This window comes from Copadichromis virginalis, linkage group LG12 (genome assembly GCF_057382275.1).
Source record: "Copadichromis virginalis isolate Kocher_CV1m ecotype Utaka linkage group LG12, C_Virginalis_male_GT1.1, whole genome shotgun sequence".
Lineage (NCBI taxonomy): Eukaryota > Metazoa > Chordata > Actinopteri > Cichliformes > Cichlidae > Copadichromis > Copadichromis virginalis.
In genome coordinates, this window is record NC_140629.1 from 17627140 (window position 1) to 17649523 (window position 22384).

Sequence of the window (22384 nt, forward strand, 5' to 3'; positions counted from 1 at the left end):
GAGAAATGCTAATGTCTTTAAAAATCTATGGCCCAGCTTGTAGCATAGGATATCCATCAAGTCTCAAATCACAACCCAAGCTCACCCCACATGAAATCCTTACGGTTATTTTACTCATATTTCTTAAAGCTTTGGGCAGCAATGCTCTCTTGAGGCATACATTCAACTTTAGATGCAAAAGCAAAAGTAGTGAAAACCTCTTGAGAACAGGAGCAGGCTGTAATTTTATATTTGTATTCTAAGAAAGGTGCAGTGTTTGCATAGTTGTTAAATATTGACTTCTTTTGGCCAGGTGGTGCGTCCATACCAGACCATGTCCAACCCGATGAGCAAGTTGACGGTTCTTAACAGTCTCCACTCCCACTTCATCCTGGCGGACAACGGCACCACAGGAAAGTATGGTGCTGAGGTCAAATTGCGACGTCAGCTAGAGAAACATATCTCCCTGCAGAAGATCAACACACGTGAGTGAAATTTATCGCATCTTTCAGTCTGAGCCAAACTGACCTATTTACCCGACATTAGTGTTGGTGTTTTTAAATATTGCGGCGAGTGATAACGGCATCATGAAACTGTAATCCTCGCTTTATCAGCGACACCTCTGTGGGTTAATTGGGTTCACTCTAGTTTGTAGACTAAAATTACCTGCTTTATAGTGAGCACATGCTGTCAGAAGGTGTATTTTTAGCCAGGTAGATATAACTTCGTAAGCCTTTGAAAGTGTCCCTCCCTTCAGGGGTGGGTTTTTTTTTTTCTTTTCCTCTTTGGTGCCTACAGCTATCAAGCCAGCTGGCAAACACAGGCACAGTGGCAAGCACAGAACTACAACATATGTAGACATACAGTATACATGACTGTAAATGCATGTACATACAGTAATGTATCCTTATACTACCACTGGGGGAAGGAAAAAGCTTGATCACACTGTTTTTGGTTGTTTACTTACCTGTCTTTGTACTGAATATTGCGTGATACACATGTTAAGCTGCTGGCTTTGCTGTACAGACAACAGTTTCTTTTTATATATTTTTTCAGATAAATCAAATTGCATTAACACAAAAATCCTAATTTCACTGTATTCTTTATTTTTGTGAAGCTCGAATTAGTTGCACCAAAAGCGTCCTGTGCTCACAAAGGGTAGCAAGTACAAATACTTGTTCATGTGCCCAAAAACATAAGCTTTAATTTTTTTTTCAGTGTATTTTTGAGTCAGCATATTTGCCTTTGTGCGGCGTGTTCATCCGGCACTGAGTCCTTGTTACATTGCATTTCTCTGTTTTCATTTTTCACATTATACCTTAGCTAGAAACTGAATGGATTTACATGAATACAAAATGCATTTCTCTGTCTTTTTCTATCTCACCCTCCTCTTCTCGCGCTCTGTCATACACAGACACAAGCAAAGCAAAATTGCACATAAACCTCTGTGATATCCTTTAAATATATTTCTCAATAGCCTCTTGCAGTATTGTTTTGATTGAGCCAGGAGCAAACCTAAGTCAGATAAATGTTGTTTGCAACCGGGATTTATTTGCTATTACCTTCTTTTGCTGTCAGGGTAAAACCATTTTGAAATAATTTCTTCGGGGTTCGGTTGACATGAATGCACGCACTTTTACACTAGTGCTTTTTGTAAAACTCAGGAAGTGGGTGCGTTGCCACAGAGTCGAGTGCTGTGATTCAGATCTTCTCTTTGTCAGCACCAGTTTTATCCGCTGTCAGATGCCTCATTGATGTTTGCTGATAGCGAGCTTGCAAGGAGATGTTAAATGTCATTTTCATTCTTAGAAGAAGTGTTAACACTACCACATCCCTCCTAATCCTCTAACTTCAAGGTTATTAGAAATATTCCTGGTATTAAAGGGACAAAGCGGTGTACGTTCATCATCCAGCCATGTGACCTATGGACTTCCCTTTGTCATCCTATGCCTGGATTAATACAAAAGGGGCTGGGAAGGCAAAGGGACGGCCAGTTGTCATGCAAGCATCTAATGTACCACCGCTGATTTAAATCCTTTCTGCAGCTGTTAGCTGTATTTCCAAGATGAGTACTAATGTTTATTAGTTATTACCAGTTGTTAGTTATAGGTAACCAGTGACCTGCTGACTACCCACAGAGCCATAACCCACAGACTATCTCTGAAAATAATCCGCACTGCCTGAGGTTGCACTGATAGCCACCTTCAGCTTTAGCTAAAGTTAAACCTGCCACTCATCCTGGCAACTTGCCTGTTGAGGTGAAGTCCTCTATCAAAGGGAATCCACCGCCTTAATCAAAATCACATGAAAACCTATACTTCTATAGTGACTTGGTACTTTTATCTTTGACTGTCAAAGTGAGCTCTTATTAAGTCTTATGCATACACATACACACACACACACACACACACACACACACACACACACACACACACACACACACACACACACACACACACACATATGCATATATACATATACAGTACATATATAAAAAGATAATAACTGTATAGTGCTGTGAATAGTATTTACCCCCTTCTTCATTTCTTAGTTCTTTGCAGTAAATTATTTCATTTACTGTGGGGAAAAAAGCTATCCAAACCAATCTGACCCAATTTGAAAAAGTAATTGCCCCTGGGCAAAAATGGCATCCCTGAGAGAGTTGCAAGGAGAAAACCCAAAATTCCTCACAGTGATGTGAAAGGCTCATTGCCAATTATCACAAACACTTGATTGCAGTTCTTCCTGCCGATGGTGGCACAACCAGTTAGCAGGTTTAGCTAGGTACATTTGGATTGCTTTCTCACTTAATAGATGAAATCATCTTTTAAAAACTGAATTTTGAAATTTACTCTAATATTAATAGTATGTCTAATTTTTTGCTGATCTGAAACATTTAAATGTGCCAAATATGTGAAAAACAAAGAAAGGAGGCAAATACTTTTTCATGGCACGGAAGCTTTTCAATGTCCAGTTTGGGAAATTCAGGAAGTCCAAGCAATTACCCTTCTGGTAATAGCAAGCTGTTTAATTGCTAAAAAACAATGATTAAAAAAAGAAATTAAGGAAAGTGAAAAATGAATACTGAATATATTCAATCCTCTTAACATGAGAAAGTCAAGAAACAAATCCACTCAGTTATAGAGTGAAGAGCTATATTATACTGAATCGTGTTGTGCGTTTGTATGCATGTGTATCTTGATGTGTGTGGGCATTTACCTCTTTATTCACCAGTGTCAGGCTTGTGGACAAAGGCCATTTTTTGACTTGATCACCTGTCCATAGTCACTGGATGACTGCATCAGTTTTCCTCACAGCAGGTACCCCTGTGGGATCCACGTGTGCCCGGAGGTGTTGTCAAAGAAAGAAAGATTTAAAAAAAAGTGAAGGGGAGAAAACAGCAGTTAAGTTTAAATGGCCATGCTTGTGGGTTTTAGACCACATGTAACCACCAGATCTCTCTTTTTCCCCAACATAGTCCCAAACATTGCACACAACACAAGATGAAAGAAGTGTGGTGGATAGATATGCGTAATCTTCCCCTGTGGTATTTTTGTGATGTCTGGGCAATCCTGTAGCTAATCCTACTGCGCTTGTGTGTGAATATCCATGAAACAGCTATAACCATGTGACTGCCAGAAATGCTGTAGCAATCAAATTGGCTCCACAATATTCTAACATTTTGTTTAAATTATGGGAATCAGTGCTTTACAACAAATCTATGGGTGTTTTTGTCTGGTTACCCTCTTACAAAAAGGTTATAATCTAAAACAGGTCAATTTCTGTTGCCGTAAGAGCACATTTGAGTCAAAAACTGACTCACTTTTTGCTGAATATTTGATGTTAAATCTAAAAGCGGTATCTCTGGCTGTGTGTAAACAAAATAAAAGTCCTAAGACACGAAACATGGCTTCAAAGGCTGTAAATATGGATGGTTGGAGCCAGCACATTAAAACTAGAGCACTGGAGTGACACTCCATGGATGATGTAGCCCAATTTGATCTCAAGCGGGCTAGGGTAGAAAAACCATTGTACTGTAAGGACGCACAAGTACAATCAGGGAGCACTAGAGTCAATACTGAGTACTACTGTATCAATGGGCTTCTCATTAGTTAGCTAGCCAGACGAGGATGGAGCTCAGGCAACCTAGAATATTTCCCATGTGAACAGAGGTACAGATTACCCAGTGAACGTTGATAAATGAAAGTAAACAAATGTTGTTTTGGAAAAAAAAAGAACTTTATATATATATTCTCTCAGTTACTCTTACACTGGAGCATTTCTTTCTCCTGCTTTTCATTCCCAAGTAGACAATGTCAAACTGTAAGATGAGGAAATCAATAAAATGATTGGCACCATTCAACACTGTTGATTCACCGCTGCACAGCTCTTTTGATGTGTCTGTGGCCTTGGCTGTAATGCTTTTTAATCACTGCCTCACAACAGACAGAAGTGCAGAACGAGCCCGAGAGGAGAGTGGGAAAGTTAATACAGAAAAAAAGGATTAAGGGCAGGGAGAGAAGGAAGAAAACTAAATAAAGTGCAAAGGAGGTAAGAAACAGCCGAAGATGCAGGCAGTGAGGCAAGGTGTTATCTGTGTTTGCTTTGATGAAAAATTGGGAGGTAAAAGGAGGAAAAACGTGGTGTGATAAAATATCAAAACAGGCCTCATCCATTAATATAGAGAAAAATAAGAGAGCCCTTCATCTTATTTGCTGCATTCATTACGTGACAATTTGAAACTGAATCCACACACCAGGAAAAAAGTTATTAATTTGTGCAAGTTTAGATGCGGTCAGTGACAATGAACGACTGGCCTTGAACGTGCCCTCTTGCTTTTCACCTAAATTACTTGGTGTATTGAAATAGATGCATTCATGTAGATACTGTGTTAACCTTCACCTGCCCTCCTATTACAGTGATTTAATTAATCACAGCACACGTAAAAGAAATAGTTGGGGCAATTGAATTCAGAAGCCATAAGGCTTTGCATTGCAGATTAGCCTTGACACTGTGACCTCCATCAGCAAATATTGAATGAATTATAGTTACACTGTGGCACATGGGAAGTCAATGAGTTTGTACTGTTCTGTGTTCACTGTAAATGCCTGGACAAACTCTTTCAGAATATGATCCTTTTTAATGCCAAGTGTGCATATGGGCATCTAGAATATGAATTAGAAATGATACCATTTACAGATTGTAATAGATCAAATAAAGCACTAATAGGAGATTGAATTATATGGAAGTGTGCATAATTCTAATGATCAAATACAAATGTTTAAATTTCTTTTAAATGTTTAGAATTGAATCATTAATTCTCTTTCACAGCCTCTCTGGTCGGTGGTCAGTGAATTGGCACGGTGTGTGGATCAATAGATAATCTATTTTCAGGCAATATGAGTAAAAACTGACCAGAGACATTGTGGGGACAATTGAAGTCACTGCGGGTAAGGTGTGTTCATGCATGAATGCGTACACAAAACATGTCAAAAATGATAACCAAGAACTGCCAGAGTGTCCAACCCTGTGGTGGAGAGATAACAGAGTCAGTAGTGGGTAGGATACAAAACTTGCTCCAGGTATGGTTCCAGGTTGAGGATGTGCATGGATGACGACATGTTATGTGGTGTGGAAAGAATCTGACTGCACAATCAGTAGTGTGAAATGTAGTAAATGTATTTTGGAACAGTAGGTGGGTTAAAAACAGTGGTGGCACAGTCAGAAATGTCACAGTGGACGGGTTGCGAACCTACGGAGCCCCTCTGATGACATGGTCCAAAAAATAAATAAATTGTGGCCACAAAATACTACTTCGTGGGCACAAAATGGGTATAACGTGCTCACGAAATACTTATTTGTGGCCACGAAATACTATTTTGAGGGCACGAAATAGGTATACTGTGCGCACGAAATGCTAATTTGTGGGCACGAAACACTTGACCGATAACTGTGATCCTTCCGAGACCCCTGCAGTTGGTTGACAATAAAATCTGTCTGTAAAGCAACTGGGCACTCAGTTATAATAATTGCTATATAACTTTTGCACTGTCCACTTCCTGCTGTGACAAAACAAATTTCCCACGTGTGGGACTAATAAAGCTTATCTTATCTTATCTTATCTTAATATCCTGTTTAAATGTCTCTCTGTAATAATGGTTCCTTGCATTGCCAGGCTTTTCAAAATGCATTTGTTGCTCATTTCCAGCCTAAAATAAAAGTCAGTCATACTGTCTCTGTCCATGGTGTATAGGTTTAGCCTACTCTTATGCTTATGTCTCTACGCAGCTGTCCAGGAATTGTATCAATATGGTGTGTGCACGTTATATATTTCATTGCCACAAATGCGTAATTCGTTTGCCACGTTATACTCAATTCGTGACCACAAATTAGTATTTCGTGCGCACGTTAAACCTATTTCGTGCCCTCAATATAGTATTTCATGGCCACAAATAAGTATTTTGTGGGCACGTTATACTATTTCGAGGGCACGAAGTAGTATTTTGTGGCCACAATTTATTTGTTTTTTGGACCAAGTCATCAGAGGGGTTCCGTACGAACCAGACTAATTCAGACAAAAAGCTAATTTTATTTTATTAGTAAAAAAAAACCCCAAGTTGAATAAAGGTTGGTGAAACAGAATCAATCAACTCTTTTTTATTTTTCTCAAAAAATAAATACGTTTTCTTAACGGCCAATTGAATTTGTCATATAGTGTGAAGTGGAATATATCCTGGACTGTTCAGCTAAAACAGTTATTTAAACCTAAACAGTCAATTTAGAGTACTCAATTAAAGCTACAGTAAGTCAGGTATTATTTTTTAGGTTATTTATCAGGAAAAAAAAAATTTTGGACTCATAAAATGATTGGTTGAGCAACACTTGCTAATATTAGCTAGTAAGCTAATATTATATTACATTTTCACTCTGATAAACAGTTTCATTACATGTTCACATCATATGAGCATGTCCGAGTCCTGCGTTCATGTGCTACCTGCAAAGTGTCCAACAATGTTAGACCGACTTCAAAAAAAGTTTCACTAACGTTGACTAACAGCTACAAAAGCTGCAGCTAACGGAGCAGATGCTAACAGCAGACAAAACAGCAGTGCATAACAGCAAAAAAGTTCAACATATCATCAACAACTCACCTTAGTATCACTGTCATCTGACAGAAAGGAGATTCACTGACTCATCTTATTATGTTTCTTTCACAAAGTTTTTTAGCCTCAAAGTAAAGAGACATGAAAAAGACAGCGGACTCACAGCCTAGACTCACTACAGAAAAATGGTAGCCACAGTTGTTTGTCTCACAGGGGGCACCATAGGTTTGATCATGCACTTAAATTGGGACAGGTAAAAAAAAACAGATCTCACTTGACTGCAATGCACTGGCTGTTGAGAATTTACACACTGTAACTTTAAGCTACCCAGACAGAACCCACACATGCACAGGGAGAACACGCACACATGCGTGGCAGTGCAGTGGTTAGTACTGTACTACCGCTGGTTAACACTTTTTTTTTCCAGTGAAAAATCTCATTCAATTAATTTCACTCCATATTTTTCCCCTCGTTGTCCACACCTACAGACGTGGGGCCTGCCTCACAGTTTGGGAACTGTTGCTTCAGTGAAACAGGGAGAACAACATCTAATTTCATTTGAGTCATTTCAGCTGTCATTCTCATAGGGTACAGACCCTGTAAGTGGCTATTTATAAAGAATGCTTCCTGACATAGACACACTCAGAAGGGCGACACATACGTATTCATCTTGAAGAGACAGAAGCATTTATGCCATTTAAGCATCTGTCTTAAATGCCTGAGGTGATTTTATCCAGTTCAAATCAAGTTCCTCGGGGGCAAAATGCAAAATATTCTTCAGGAATATAATCAACACTTAAAGAAATGAGGCTTGAATTTATAATGGACAAGCTGTAGATGTTTAGGTACAAATCAACACACAGATCAACCCCAATTACTGTGTTTTCTGGTCAGTGAAAACACATTTTTAGCTGAGTGCTGGTGTAAAACTCACTCTGGCACACTAATTCTAATATTTCTAATAAAAATAAAAAGATATGTGATTACATCTGAGCTGCTTCAAGAAGGTTAAAGACTAAATATTTGAGATTTTGAGAGAAGCTTTGACCTTTTAGCATACCATCTGACATTTTGTTCTATAGCTTGTCAAGTTAGGTTCTCATATCTGTTTCTGATGTTTAAGTGTGTCAGTGTGTGTTGAAGGAATTTACTTTTTTTTTTTTTATTTATTTTTGGTTTATTTTATTGGTGTAGGGTGGTGGTGTGAGGTGAGAAGACAAGGGCCCACATACTGTAGCACACCTCCTCCAGTCATGCTGATGCTAATTTGACACATACAAGGACAAACTCGCAAACGCCAACGCACACGCAGACACACACGCGGCGGATGAGTCATTGCTGGATCCTTAATTAGGACCATTTAAGCATGTTATGTGTATCTTGCTTACACGCTGCTCTTTACCTCGCTAATTCCTTCAGTTCCTCATTACTTCCTCGTCTTCCAGACTGGATATATATATAGAAAATTACAGCGTTGGACTCCCTCCCCCCTTTTTTGGCTACTTCTACTTTTTTCACACTCTTTCAGAGTAGTCTCGCTCTTGAAAAGTAAGGTGTGGGCAGTGGATTAAAATTATATTTGATATATGAGAGACATGGGAGCCAAAGAGAGACTGGGGATTTTTACTCTTTGTTATCTGATATTAGCGTGTGTGAAGTGTGCATGGATACAGTCAGTACTTTGAAACAGACAGTACAAAGGGGGAATATATTATGTGTATATTTATATTATATGATATATATAAATAGGATTGAATAACTTCACTGTTTAACTATCGTCAACATCAAAGTCCAATTAAAAAAGACAAAAGCTTGTAATATTGTTGATATAAAACTTGCTACAGTTACAGAACTGAACAACAGACAGCTAAAAAGACATGAGCCTCAGTTTCTGCTGCAACATCTGGGTGGATCCATCTGGATCCATCAACAGTTCAGGCTGAGTATTCAGACACTGCATATCTACTGGGATTTTCCCACACATCCATCTCTTGAGTTCAAAATCTCCAGCTCTCTGTATATAGCAACAATAACCCAGATAACAATTTGTTACAATCAAGGTATGCATAAAAGTCGAACCTCGAAGCAGTTGGCACACAGTAGCAGAAAACCACACAGTCAGCTAAGAACAGGAAACTGAGGTTACAATTGATACAGGCTTACCAAAACTGAACAATAGACAATTAGAAAAACATTGTTTGGTCTGAATAGATAATAGATATGATTAGTAGGGTCAGAATTTGCCATTAACAACACAAAAACAGGGATTTATCCTGCTTTGTTTTATTAGTGGTTCATGCTCGTGGTGGTGTAATGATGTAGGGAATATTTTCTTGGCCATTTCTTGACCCTTATCATTTAAACACCACATCTTACCTGGATATTGTTCCTTTATGAGGCTTTATGTGTACCCATCTTCAGATAGCTGCTTCCAGCAGAATAATGCAGCATGTCATAAAACTCAAATCATGTCTGGTTTTGTGAACATGACAGCAAGTTCACTCTACTCAAATGGCATCCACAATCACCAGATCTCAATCCGATAGAGAACCTTTGGGATGTGGTGAAACGGGAGAGTCACGTCATGGATGTGCAGCTGACAAGTCTGCAGCATGTCAGTATGGACCAAAATGTCAGATGTGTGTCTCCTGCTCCTTGTCAGATCTATGCCACAAAGAGTTAAAGCAGTTCTGAAAGAAACAAACAGTAGTTTCTGTCAAGACGTTATGTGGTTTTTTAGGGTCCCACTTCAATTTTAGGATAGTTTACTGCATGTAAGGATTCAGGGAATTCCCATCATTTAAACATAGACACAAAAACCTAAGCCTACACTCTAATAAATAAAACATTGGTTCAAATAAAAAAAACATGTTAACGTTTTCCACTAGAATTTTTGAGTTAAGCCAACTTCTGGCAGAATAGCATTAATTCAAAGCAATATTTTTGAGTATGGTGAAGTAGCTTTTTTGGCCACAATTAAAAACATTCTTAAGTAAAATTAACTTAATAATTTTCGACTAGAACACAAAAATTTAAGTTGATCCAACGTGAATTTTACGTATAGTGAAGTTACTTTTTGGCCACAAAAAAAAAAAACACATTCTGAGTAACATGAACTTAATAATTGTCAACAAATACACAGGAATTTAAGTTGATCCAAGATTATATTTATGTATGGTGAAGTAGCTTTTTGATCAAAATAAAACACATTTATAATTAAAATGAACTTAACTGTCGGCATAAATAGTATTTATGTTGGTCAAATATGATATTTTGGTTACAGTGTAGTAATTTTTTGGTCCTACAGGAGATTCTATAAGGGCATTTACCTGTTTCCCAGCAGGCTAAGTCGCTCCAAAATACAACCTTGATCAAAAGCTGTGTCTTATAACCATGACTACCGCGTGGGCAGGCTCATGCATGGTGGTGCCTGCCCACAAAGAAGTCAAGGTTCTAAGACCTTAGAAACTTGTCGATCACTTTTTTCCCCAAACGAAGGTCAGCCTTAACATGCGCTGTGTGTGCTCTTGTGTCATGACCTTCAGAAAAAGAAATGGATGTTGTGTGTATTTGTTTGAATGCGGCAGATGTGATGCCAAATACCTGGACATCAGCTAAGGGACTCGTACCTGGTGCTCAGAAAGAATAGAAATTCAGAAAGATGTATTCAAATGAGTTAGACCCATTTAATTACAATAACAAACATCACAATTCTTTAACGTGCGTGTGAAGTGCAAGATTTGTGGGCTTCAGTTTCCTAGAACACAAGTTGCCTGCTGAAACTTAATGAGCTGTGTATTAAAATTGTAATACAACCTACTACTTGAATCCTCTTTTTTTTAACTTTAACATGTGACAGTGAATCAAAACAATAGATGACAGGCTGCTATACATTAAATGCACTAATTTAAACATAAAATGAGCAAAGCTTCTTTCATTCAACTTTGTCAGCACTCTTACAAAGTATTCTTGATTCTCTTCTATATTTGACTTTTCACCCTCAAGATTAAGGCCAGCTAAAGAGGGCATTACACAAACTTTAAAACACACCAATACCCTCAGAACACAGGTCATGGGAGAAATTAAACGCATTCCTTAAAAATGTGCAAATAACAGCATTTAAGGCACGGCAAAACATTAACTCAGAAGACTTAAGAACAGCGCTTTAAAATTTAGTAAAACACATTGAAGTAGTGCCAGAAATGCAGGAATAAGGTTTTTGTGAAACTCACTCACGAATGGTCTATCAAGTCTGCTCTAGAAAATACCAAACTTAAGATTCATTACTTTAGAGCTGGCTTTTTGTCCATCAAGCTCAAGGCATAGCTTTTGAAATACCTCAAAGGTAAATTTCAGCTGCTTGGGATAGGTAAGGTTCAGAGCGTAGATTACTCCCATCATCAAAGCACAGGATCTGGCAACATCAATCCTCTCCAGGATCTTGGATCCCTCAACGATGATGGTTGCAGGCCCATCACCAATGATAGCAATCTTCATGATTTGCATTGCAAGGTCTGCGTTGAGCTCCTCCTCATCCCTGTAGGAGAAATTAAATGTTAGGATGTATAAAATACATAGCTCAAGCACTTCAGGATGACGTGCATAAGGGAATGAACTACTACAGGTAGGAAAATAAGCTAAAACAGGTTGTCTTTTGTGTTTTTCAGTGATTTTACTTTGTCATTCTGTAATTTTTAAAAGCTAAATTAAACCATAATCCAACGTTTAAAATAAAAAATGTCTTGTTTTTCACAGTTTTGTTTTTCCACTTTGAAAAGAAAATCTAATAAATCATTTTTAAGGGTTATTCCACTTCTAAGTGAAATTTTATCTATTGCCATATTGTCACAGTTAGAAAGTGAGAAACAAGCCTTTTGTAAACAGCACACTAATTCTCCGGAAGCAATCCATTTGCTTTAACAGAGCATAAACAATGTAAGTGAATAGCAGGTGCTAGCATGTTGTGTGCAAAAGTGATTAAAATGACTCAGTAATGAAAACAAATATTTCTTGGGAGCTTAGTAATCATGTTCACGGCAAATGAAAAGTGCAAAAGTAACACGGAAGATTTGCAGAAGCTGATTTAGACTTGAGACTACATTGCAGTTACGACAAACACCGCTGTAAACATCCACTGTATGGTGCATGGATATAACGCAACAGTTGAAAAAGCCTCCAGCTTCCATAAACAAACACACACAGCCACTACTATACAAGCATAGTAAGCTGCAGTAACAATGGATGGATCTTTGATTTGTTGAAGAAATATTGCACAAATAGCATGTTGGTTTATAGACACTGGTCGGCAGTGGCTTCAACTGCTGTGTTATAACCATGTGGAGGCTTACAGCAGTGCTTTGTCGTAATGTAGTCCCAAGTCCAAATCGGCTTCTGAAAATCCTTCATGTCAATTCATACTTTTCATTTGCAGTCAGCATGATTCATGATTCTGAATTACTCAATTCAAGCTTACTTGTTAAGAAGGTCCCTTGGTACCAGGAGAAGATGATGGTTTGAGCCTTTGTCCTGGCAAGAAACACAGCAAAGTAACTGAATATTTCGGTGAGATTCCCACTTTCTTTAGAAGGCTGACCACGTCTTAACTGGAACCCCTAGATCTGCAACGCCAGGACAGTGTATAACACCAGAAAGTTGTGCCTGCACAAAAATACAAAAGATGGTATTTTCAACTTCACCTGTGAGTCTTCAATACAGTGAATAAGTTTCACCTGTCAAAGCTGTGTGAGCTAGAACCAAACATTCAAAACTACATAGACCTGAATACACTGGGTGCTGGAAAGCCTAACGTGGCTTTCCATAGATCAAATATACATAGAGGTGACATGGACTGGGCCAGTCTGTTGGAGCGTGTATCCCCACCGATCGCGATCTTGGAGGGGTCTCCACTCGCCCCCAGTGCATGTATTTCTACTGAGGAATGTGTTAACTCAAAAAAAAAAATAAATAAATATATATATATATATGAGTTTTTTTTTATCAACAAAAGCAAACATAAGGTGTGGCATGACAGGACAGAATCATTTCTGACAGTAAATACAAAAAAACCCCCAAACTTTTTATACACAAGCTACAATGTCAATAATCCCACTTGATCTGTTTTCATTTCATTCTCCAAAACCAAATTGGAATCAATGCTGAGTCAGCAGCTATGGTCATTTTTGTGCACCCTAGTGTTGCAAAAACTGGCATACTACTGAAACCATATGTGGGATTATTGACCTTTCTTGCCTTATCCGTTTGGAAAAATATTTAAACATTTTCCTTATTTACCATGGGTGAATACATTCCTCAGTAGAAAAAATGCACTGGCGGCGAATCGGGACCCAACCAAGATGGTGTCTGGTCTTTTACCTGTGAAAATAGGCCGAGCAGACGGTGAAGAACCGCTCTTAGCGGTCAACAGACACACCGGACTAATGGCGACCGCACTTCCTGCGCAGAAGCCAATGGGGTTGAACTTCACCCCGTAACGTTACGAAAATTTAGAAGCGTTTCTTATCAATTACTAACATAAAATGCTTCCCTTCAAAAAATAAATTTCACATTTCAAAAATAAAATCACAGTGAACACAACTTAGCTTGGCTAGCTACGTTAGCATAGTAGTTAGCGCCGGGGCTAACAACGTCCGCTATCTTTTAATAATTATAAGACAATTACAGTGGTCTGCATTAGAGTAACGTCAGTGTTAAATTTTCCAAAAAGAGCCCAACAATTTATGCTATCGTGGAATTAGCTGCTGTGTGTATATTGAAACACACAAACGCGGGGGCAAGCTAAGATGTATGTTATGTATGTTACGTCGTTGTTTTAAAGTAAACTAACAAAATCCAGAGCGACTGCAAATATGTGTAATTTCGCATAAAATTACTCACCGTTCGCGACGAACACAGCTAAAGACAGCTATGATAAACCTTGAACACGTGCTGTTGAATATGTCCGCTTGAGTAGAAGAAGGGAACTGTGAGCTGTTTACACATCATCAAGTTGTATTTTACATCGACAGAACTTAAAATTATATTGTTTTTTGATTAATAGAAGATTTTAAATTCAGACAAATCACGATTATATATTGAGTAAAGAGGCATAATTTATGTGTCACCCGAACTCAATAAAATAAAATTTTTAATTAGGAAGTCTAACAGTATTTATGAACTTGATTTTTCATTTCACAACAACATATATATGTAAGTAATGACTAAAGGTCACATTAATTACTTTTTAGAGTGATATAAGTCACTTTCTAAAATTCAGCAACAGTGCTACATGTTGCCAACACCTCCACATTTGTCTCTGTACCTGGATCGTGCACGCAGCATCTAAGGACTCCACAATCTACGTTTGTCTCACCCTAGCAGCACTTGTCCCTCTCCTCCTCCTTCAGTTCACTTCATCATAAACTCATCATCATATTCTGTTTGTGGCCTTTTCACATGTGTCACATGCCGTGTCTTGGCTTTTTGCGGAGCTGAAATAACTCCACACATGACTCCGCTGATGATCATCAACTGAGTGAGAGAGCACACATGATGCATTTATACAGCCATATTTAACAATCAAAGGATTGCATTTAAAAAGTACAATCACTGTATCTCAGCAGAGCATTAGCATTTCTAAATTTAAGGATTCAATTTCAACCACATTAATATAGATGATATCCACAGACAGAGAAATATTATAGAAAAACAACGAGGTAATGTCAATACTGCTTTTCACTGACATTAGAAACAGCCTCTCTGGCAACATGCTTTAAAGCAGGGGTGGGGAACTCCAGGCCTCAAGGGCCAGTGTCCTGCAGGTTTTAGATATCACTCTGGGTCAACACACCTGACTGAAATGACTAGTTCATTACCCGGCCTCTGGAGAACTTCATGACAGATTGAGGAGGTAATTTAGCCATTTAAATCAGCTGTGTTGGCTCATGGGCACACCTAAAACCTGCAGGACACTGGCTCTTGAGGCCTGGAGTTCCCTCACCCCAGCTTTAAAGAATCTTCTCAGATGCCTGATTCATACCTCCCAATCCTGTGTATTAATGCATCGAAAACCATTTTTTCTACGTAAGATAACAGATCTTGCAGGAAACAAAGTTACTCTGTAAGGCATAGCAATTGGAGGTATAATAGCAGGAATGGTGGCTCCATGCCCGGATGGGTTGTAAGCTACTTTAGGACTGGAAGAAAAAGGTACACTCTGAATAGATGTGTTTTACAAACCAATTTTGTTTTTGTTTTTTATAACAAAGTTTTTTTTCACAAGCTAATAGATGGTTGTCAGACTATGTTATCACTGACTTTTTATGCCTTTATTCAAAGTCCATGTCAAACATTAGGTGAAATCTGTGTTTTAAAAAATACTTAGAACACTTGTAAAAATGCAGCGCATAATATGTTCAATTTTAATGGATTTTCTGCATAAACTCAGGGACAAAAGATTGGATACATGTGAAAATTTCAAATTACATTTGTAACTTTTCTTCTTTTTGATTTTTCACAAGTTGTGTTCAAATTCACAGAAAATGTGTGACACATGAACCAACACATTTTTTAAACACATCATTTCTAAGAGTATAATCTTAGAGGAAACACGTGCTGTTTTGTTCCATTTGATAACCTGGAGACTGTAGTAAGTAATTTTTTTTTAAATTAAACAATATCTATGTGATTCTGGAAATATCATGGAAGGTCCCACCCAGAACTGACACAGATGAGCTTAAGAGGAAGATGGATTTGGCCATCAGAGCCAATCAAAACCAAGCCGCTGAACAGAAAATGGGATTAAATCTCAGCAACTGTTCCAGGTACTTAAACGAGATTTCCTTCCTACTGACTCTATTTGAAAGGTGCTGCTATGATATCAGTCATGGGTTACTGACAAGCAGGGGATTGATGTCACTGAGAAAATGAGAGACACATGCTCATATGGTTGTCAGTCATAAGGTAGGGTCACTCCAGACCGTGTCCTGCTTTATTATTCTTTTTTTACTTTAACCAGGACCACAATTTACAGAAAGCACATCATGCATCATCAGCACATTAGAATTTACCCTCTTCATTTTAACAATATGTGAAAAATACAGTTTTCCACAATGACTTATTTTGAGAGGACAAACCCAGTACTAAAAGACTGTTAATTTAAAAAAAAAACAAAAAAACAATGCCAAAGCAATAAATACTCTAAAGTTTGATCCTATTTTTTTTTTAAAGAAAGTAGGAGAAAAAAGAAAAGAAATACTGTAAATCAGAGGCCAAAAGTCATCCTAAAATGTTCCATCGACTTTAGGCTAGTTAGCCAAAAGAGAATTTGTGGTTTGTCTGTCTTTGTGACTCTATTTGTGTGAGTGGTTGTGTGTGGTTGTGTGCACACAGGCAGAATTTCCTCCTACCAATTAGCCATGACACAGCTGTGCTTTTCCCTCCTCATCTGCTCCTTGGTGGGTTTCAGTTGAACAATAATGTACTTTAGAGGGTGCAGCGTTGCCTCCAAAGCTCAGCAGTCATCAATATCAATGCATGATCTGACACTTGCGTGCACACCACACACACACACAGATAACAACAGAAATTGGCATTAAAAAAAATGGAAGAATCAAATGTAACAAGGAAGCCATTAGTCTGCTCCTCTCTCTGCTCTATTGATGTATGGTCATGAGATGTGTTGTGGCACAGGACCCGAAAATATTCTCTTTATGTAACTGTCCCTGTTGTAAGGCCATACAAGGCTGTGTGAGGCAAAGCGTGATGGTGGGTCGACTTCTGACTATGCACTTGCTCTTGTGTTTGCGAGAGTGTGTGCATGCCCCATGTGCGCATGCATTTGTATGTGCCTGTCTGCCTGCTTGTTTGAGAGACAGACCATGCTCTTTCCTCCGTGAATTATGCAGAGCAGGGTGAGGATGCTGGGCGGGTAGGATCAGGCAGTTACACAGCTTTTGAATTAGAAGGGTCTAAACAGCCGCCATAAAACACAACCGCATGGAGCAGAACGGGAGGAAGAGGATGAGACCGGAGTGGCAACTGAAAGAACTTTAGGAAGAGAGGATGTGAGACACAGAGGAGAGGAAGGGGGCTTGGGACGTGGATTGGACTTAGACCACTAAAAGGGGAAAGAATATAAGGGAGTAAGAGAGAATGAGACTCTGGGGTTTATAGGGTTTTATAGTGGTTTAAGGGGGGATGTTCTGTGGTCGACTATGAAATGGGGAGGAAACCATAAGAATTAAAGAGAGGAACAGACAAAAGTAGTAAATTTCTCTGAGACTTTTGTGATATAACTTTTACATAAATTTACAAATTTAACTGCAGTTTTTACAGTGTTCTCCCATATGTCTCACTGCATATAGAAAACACACCTGCAAATTATGAAATATTACCCTGAAAAGCCATGATTAAGAGACAAAGATCTCTGTTGTGAGAACAGGGATCACTAAACCACTTCCTCTGTTTCTTTCTCTCTCTCTCTCACACACACACTGCACCTGTCTCTCTCGCTCTCTCTCTCTCTCTACAGGGAGTGCAGAATTATTAGACAAGTTGTATTTTTGAGGAATAATTTTATTATTGAACAACAACCATGTTCTCAATGAACCCAAAAAACTCATTAATATCAAAGCTGAATGTTTTTGGAAGTTTTTAGTTTGTTTTTAGTTTTAGCTATTTTAGGGGGATATCTGTGTGTGCAGGTGACTATTACTGTGCATAATTATTAGGCAACTTAACAAAAAACAAATATATACCCATTTCAATTATTTATTTTTACCAGTGAAACCAATATAACATCTCCACATTCACAAATATACATTTCTGACATTCAAAAACAAAACAAAAACAAATCAGCGACCAATATAGCCACCTTTCTTTGCAAGGACACTCAAAAGCCTGCCATCCATGGATTCTGTCAGTGTTTTGATCTGTTCACCATCAACATTGCGTGCAGCAGCAACCACAGCCAGACACTGTTCAGAGAGGTGTACTGTTTTCCCTCCTTGTAAATCTGACATTTGATGATGGACCACAGGTTCTCAATGGGGTTCAGATCAGGTGAACAAGGAGGCCATGTCATTAGTTTTCCTTCTTTTATACCCTTTCTTGCCAGCCACGCTGTGGAGTACTTGGATGCGTGTGATGGAGCATTGTCCTGCATGAAAATCATGTTTTTCTTGAAGGATGCAGACTTCTTCCTGTACCACTGCTTGAAGAAGGTGTCTTCCAGAAACTGGCAGTAGGACTGGGAGTTGAGCTTGACTCCATCCTCAACCCAAAAAGGCCCCACAAGCTCATCTTTGATGATACCAGCCCAAACCAGTACTCCACTTGCTGGCGTCTGAGTCAGACTGGAGCTCTCTGCCCTTTACCAATCCAGCCACGGGCCCATCCATCTGGCCCATCAAGACTCACTCTCATTTCATCAGTCCATAAAACCTTAGAAAAACCAGTCTTGAGATATTTCTTGGCCCAGTCTTGACGTTTCAGCTTGTGTGTCTTGTTCAGTGGTGGTCGTCTTTCAGCCTTTCTTACCTTGGCCATGTCTCTGAGTATTGCACACCTTGTGCTCTTGGGCACTCCAGTGATGTTGCAGCTCTGAAATATGGCCAAACTGGTGGCAAGTGACATCTTGGCAGCTGCATGCTTGACTTTTCTCAGTTCATGGGCAGTTATTTTGCGCCTTGGTTTTTCCACACGCTTCTTGCGACCCTGTTGACTATTTTGAATGAAACGCTTGATTGTTCGATGATCACGCTTCAGAAGCTTTGCAATTTTGAGACTGCTGCATCCCTCTGCAAGATATCTCACTATTTTTGACTTTTCTGAGCCCGTCAAGTCCTTCTTTTGACCCATTTTGCCAAAGGAAAGGAAGTTGCCTAATAATTATGCACACCTGATATAGGGTGTTGATGTCATTAGACCACACCCCTTCTCATTACAGAGATGCACATCACCTAATATGCTTAATTGGTAGTAGGCTTTCGAGCCTATACAGCTTGGAGTAGGACAACATGCATGAAAAGGATGATGTGGACAAAATACTCATTTGCCTAATAATTCTGCACTCCCTGTATGTGTGGCAAGGAACACAAAGCACTAAGTGGGATGGATATTTTTGGTTCAGCTGCTTTTTTGTCAACTTCTCTCCCATGATTACAAAGTGACATGAAAATAGTCATGTGGCATCACAAGTATTAAATTTAGAACACTTTTTCCAATTATAGATCCAGGTTTACACAAGTAGTGAAGCCTATTTATTTTTAGATTTTTCCTCTGTTCAATACCCATCTTCTTTCCCTCTTTACTTTTTTGTCCTTTTTGAGGGCCAGGCAGTGCATCAGAGGCAACCATTTCTACCTTTTCTCATCTTCTTCTTCCTCTTTTGTGTTCTTCTGCCAGAGTATCTGTATTGTATTGTAGAGAAGTTTAGAAAATTTATTTTTAGATAGTTCCCCGATTCCTTTCAATAACTTCCATTTCTGGACCGCGAGTGCTCAAGTATCAGGTCAAACATGGAGGTGTGTTACTGCACAGAGCTGAGACTGTGAAAATGAGGAACTGTCGGGGGCTTTTCATCCAGCTAAAGCTCAAAGCATAATATGGTGTGAATGTCTGCCATATTGGTTTTCATAAAGAATTTAACTAAATTCAGTCTTATCAAACTGGGAACACATGATCTTCATACCAAATCACATAAAAGTTATAATATGGATTTTTGTTTTTTAAAAGCTTTTCCCAGCCAAGCTGTCTAAGAAGCAAGACAGCTTTTGTCCTCTGCCAGTGCCAAACTTGGTAGATCTATCTAACAGACTCCAAGTGGTTCTTTCAAATGGAGAATCCTCTTCACACACTAAGGTTAATTATGGAGTTCCACAGGGTTCCATGCTGGGACCAGTTCTGATTACAGTTTACATGTTTTCTTTTATATATATACTATAAACATATTCATCATATTGTTAATAAAAAAATAAAAAAAAGAACAAAAATAAAATTAATGTTTACTCATTTCAAAAATGCACCCTGCGACAGACTGGCGACCTGTCCAGGGTGTACCCCGCCTCTCGCCCTATGACAGCTGGGATAGGCTCCAGCGCCCCCCGCGACCCTGAAAAGGACAAGCGGAAGCGAATGGATGGATGGATGGATGGATGGATGTTTTCTTTTTCCTCTAGGCAAGGCAAGGCAAGGCAAGGCAAGTTTATTTGTATAGCACAATTCAACAACAAGGTGATTCAAAGTGCTTTACAGAGACATTAGAAACAAGAACAAATAAAAAGCAGGATTTAAAATTGATTAAAACAAGCAAATTAACTAACTAACTAATTAACAAACAAACAAACAACAGTATATAAAATCAAAACAGATAAAATCAGAACAGTAGATAAAATCAGTAGTTAAATGTAAGTTTTGAAATTTAAGCTTAAAGTGTGGATTTGGTGCTTTATTCAAATGCAGCTGAGAACAGGTGAGTCTTCAACCTGGATTTAAATAAACTGAGTGTTTCAGCTGATCTGAGGCTTTCTGGGAGTTTGTTCCAGATATAAGGAGCATAAAAGCTGAATGCAGCTTCTCCGTGTCTGGTTCTGACTCTGGGAACTGATAAAAGACCGGATCCAGATGACCTGAGGGATCTGGATGGTTCATACTGGGTCAGGAGGTCATTGATGTATTTTGGTCCTAAACCATTCAGAGCTTTATAGGCCAGCATCAGAACTTTAAAGTCTATCCTCTGACGGACAGGCAGCCAGTGTAAGGACCTCAGAGCTGGACTGATGTGGTCCACTTTTTTGGTCTTAGTGAGGACTCGAGCAGCAGAGTTCTGAATGAGCTGTAGTTGTCTGACTGATTTTTTAGGTAGACCTGTAAAGATGCTGTTACAGTAATCAAGCCTACTAAAGATGAATGCATGGACTAGTTTTTCCAGGTCCTGTTGAGACATCAGATCTTTTATCCTTGATATATTCTTGAGGTGATAGTAAGCTGACTTTGTTATTGTCTTAATGTGTTTTTCTAAGTTTAGGTCTGCATCCATCACTACACCCAAATTTCTCGCCTGGTTTGTGGTTTTTAGATGTATAGATTGAAGTTCTCTGGTGACCTGTAATCGTTTTTCTTTGGCGCCAAAGACTATTACCTCAGTTTTGTTTTTGTTTAGCTGGAGAAAATTGTGGCACAACCAGTCATTGATTTCCTCAATGCATTTACCAAGAGCCTGTACAGGGCCTCGGTCTCCTGGTGACATTGTGATATATATTTGTGTGTCATCTGCATAGCTGTGATAGTTTATTTTGTTGTTGTTTATAATCTGTGCCAGTGGGAGCATGTAGATGTTAAACAGAAGGGGTCCCAAGATGGAACCTTGGGGAACTCCACATGTGATACTTGTCTGCTCAGATGTGAAGTTACCTATTGATACAAAGTATTTCCTGTTTTCTACGTATGTTTTGAACCAGTTTAGTACAGTTCCTGAAAGACCTGTCCAGTTCTCCAGTCGTTTGAGTAATATGTTGTGGTCAACTGTATCAAATGCTGCACTGAGATCCAGTAAAACTAGGACTGACATTTTTCCACTGTCTGTATTCAGACATATGTCATTAAACACTTTGGTCAGAGCGGTTTCAGTGCTGTGGTTCTGTCTAAAACCTGACTGGAAGGCATCGTAGCAGTTATTCTGTTTTAAGAAGTAACTGAGCTGTTGGGAAACTGCTTTTTCAATGATCTTACTTAAAAACGGGAGATTTGAGATCGGCCTGTAGTTGTTCATTTGTGTCTTGTCAAGATTGTCCTTTTTCAGTATAGGTTTGATTACAGCAGTTTTTAGTGATTCTGGAAACACACCTGATAATAAAGAAAAGTTGACGATCTGTAACAGGTCTGACTCTAAAGTCTTTGAGACCTTTTTGAAAAAACTTGTTGGCAGGACATCTAAACAGCAGGAGGAGGAGTTCAGTTGACCTAAGATGTCCTCCAGGTCTTTGCTGTTACAGTTTTTCTCAAATGCTAAAACACATGTCACAAACGTTACCACCAGGTCCCCCAATGTCTAAACACAACACCCTTCTCTAAAGCTACATAAACACAACCACACCTTCCCACTGCAAAACTCAAACTCCCACACCAAGAGAGCAGCTCGAAGCTGTCAAAACTGTAAACACTATACACAGCATTACACACTACAGCAAAACTATTGAAAACACAATGCCCAATTTGTGAGAAGGTTCTTTGTTTCATAACTGCCAATGCATATTTTAGAAACTATACAGTAACGGATCATCGTAGATCTCTGCAGAGGATTAGGC

General features: G+C 38.8%; 1 protein-coding gene across 4 annotated transcripts in view; it reads left to right on the top strand.

Annotated features, from left to right (window-relative positions):
• trpm3 (transient receptor potential cation channel, subfamily M, member 3) overlaps positions 1 to 22384 on the top strand; it is a 131577-nt gene that overhangs the window by 62155 nt on the left and 47038 nt on the right. For all 4 annotated transcript variants that reach the window (XM_085475090.1, XM_085475091.1, XM_085475092.1 and 1 more), the window contains exon 6: positions 293 to 464. In XM_085475090.1, the coding sequence (XP_085331216.1) occupies positions 293 to 464 (172 nt within the window). The remainder of the gene's footprint in view (positions 1 to 292; positions 465 to 22384) is intronic.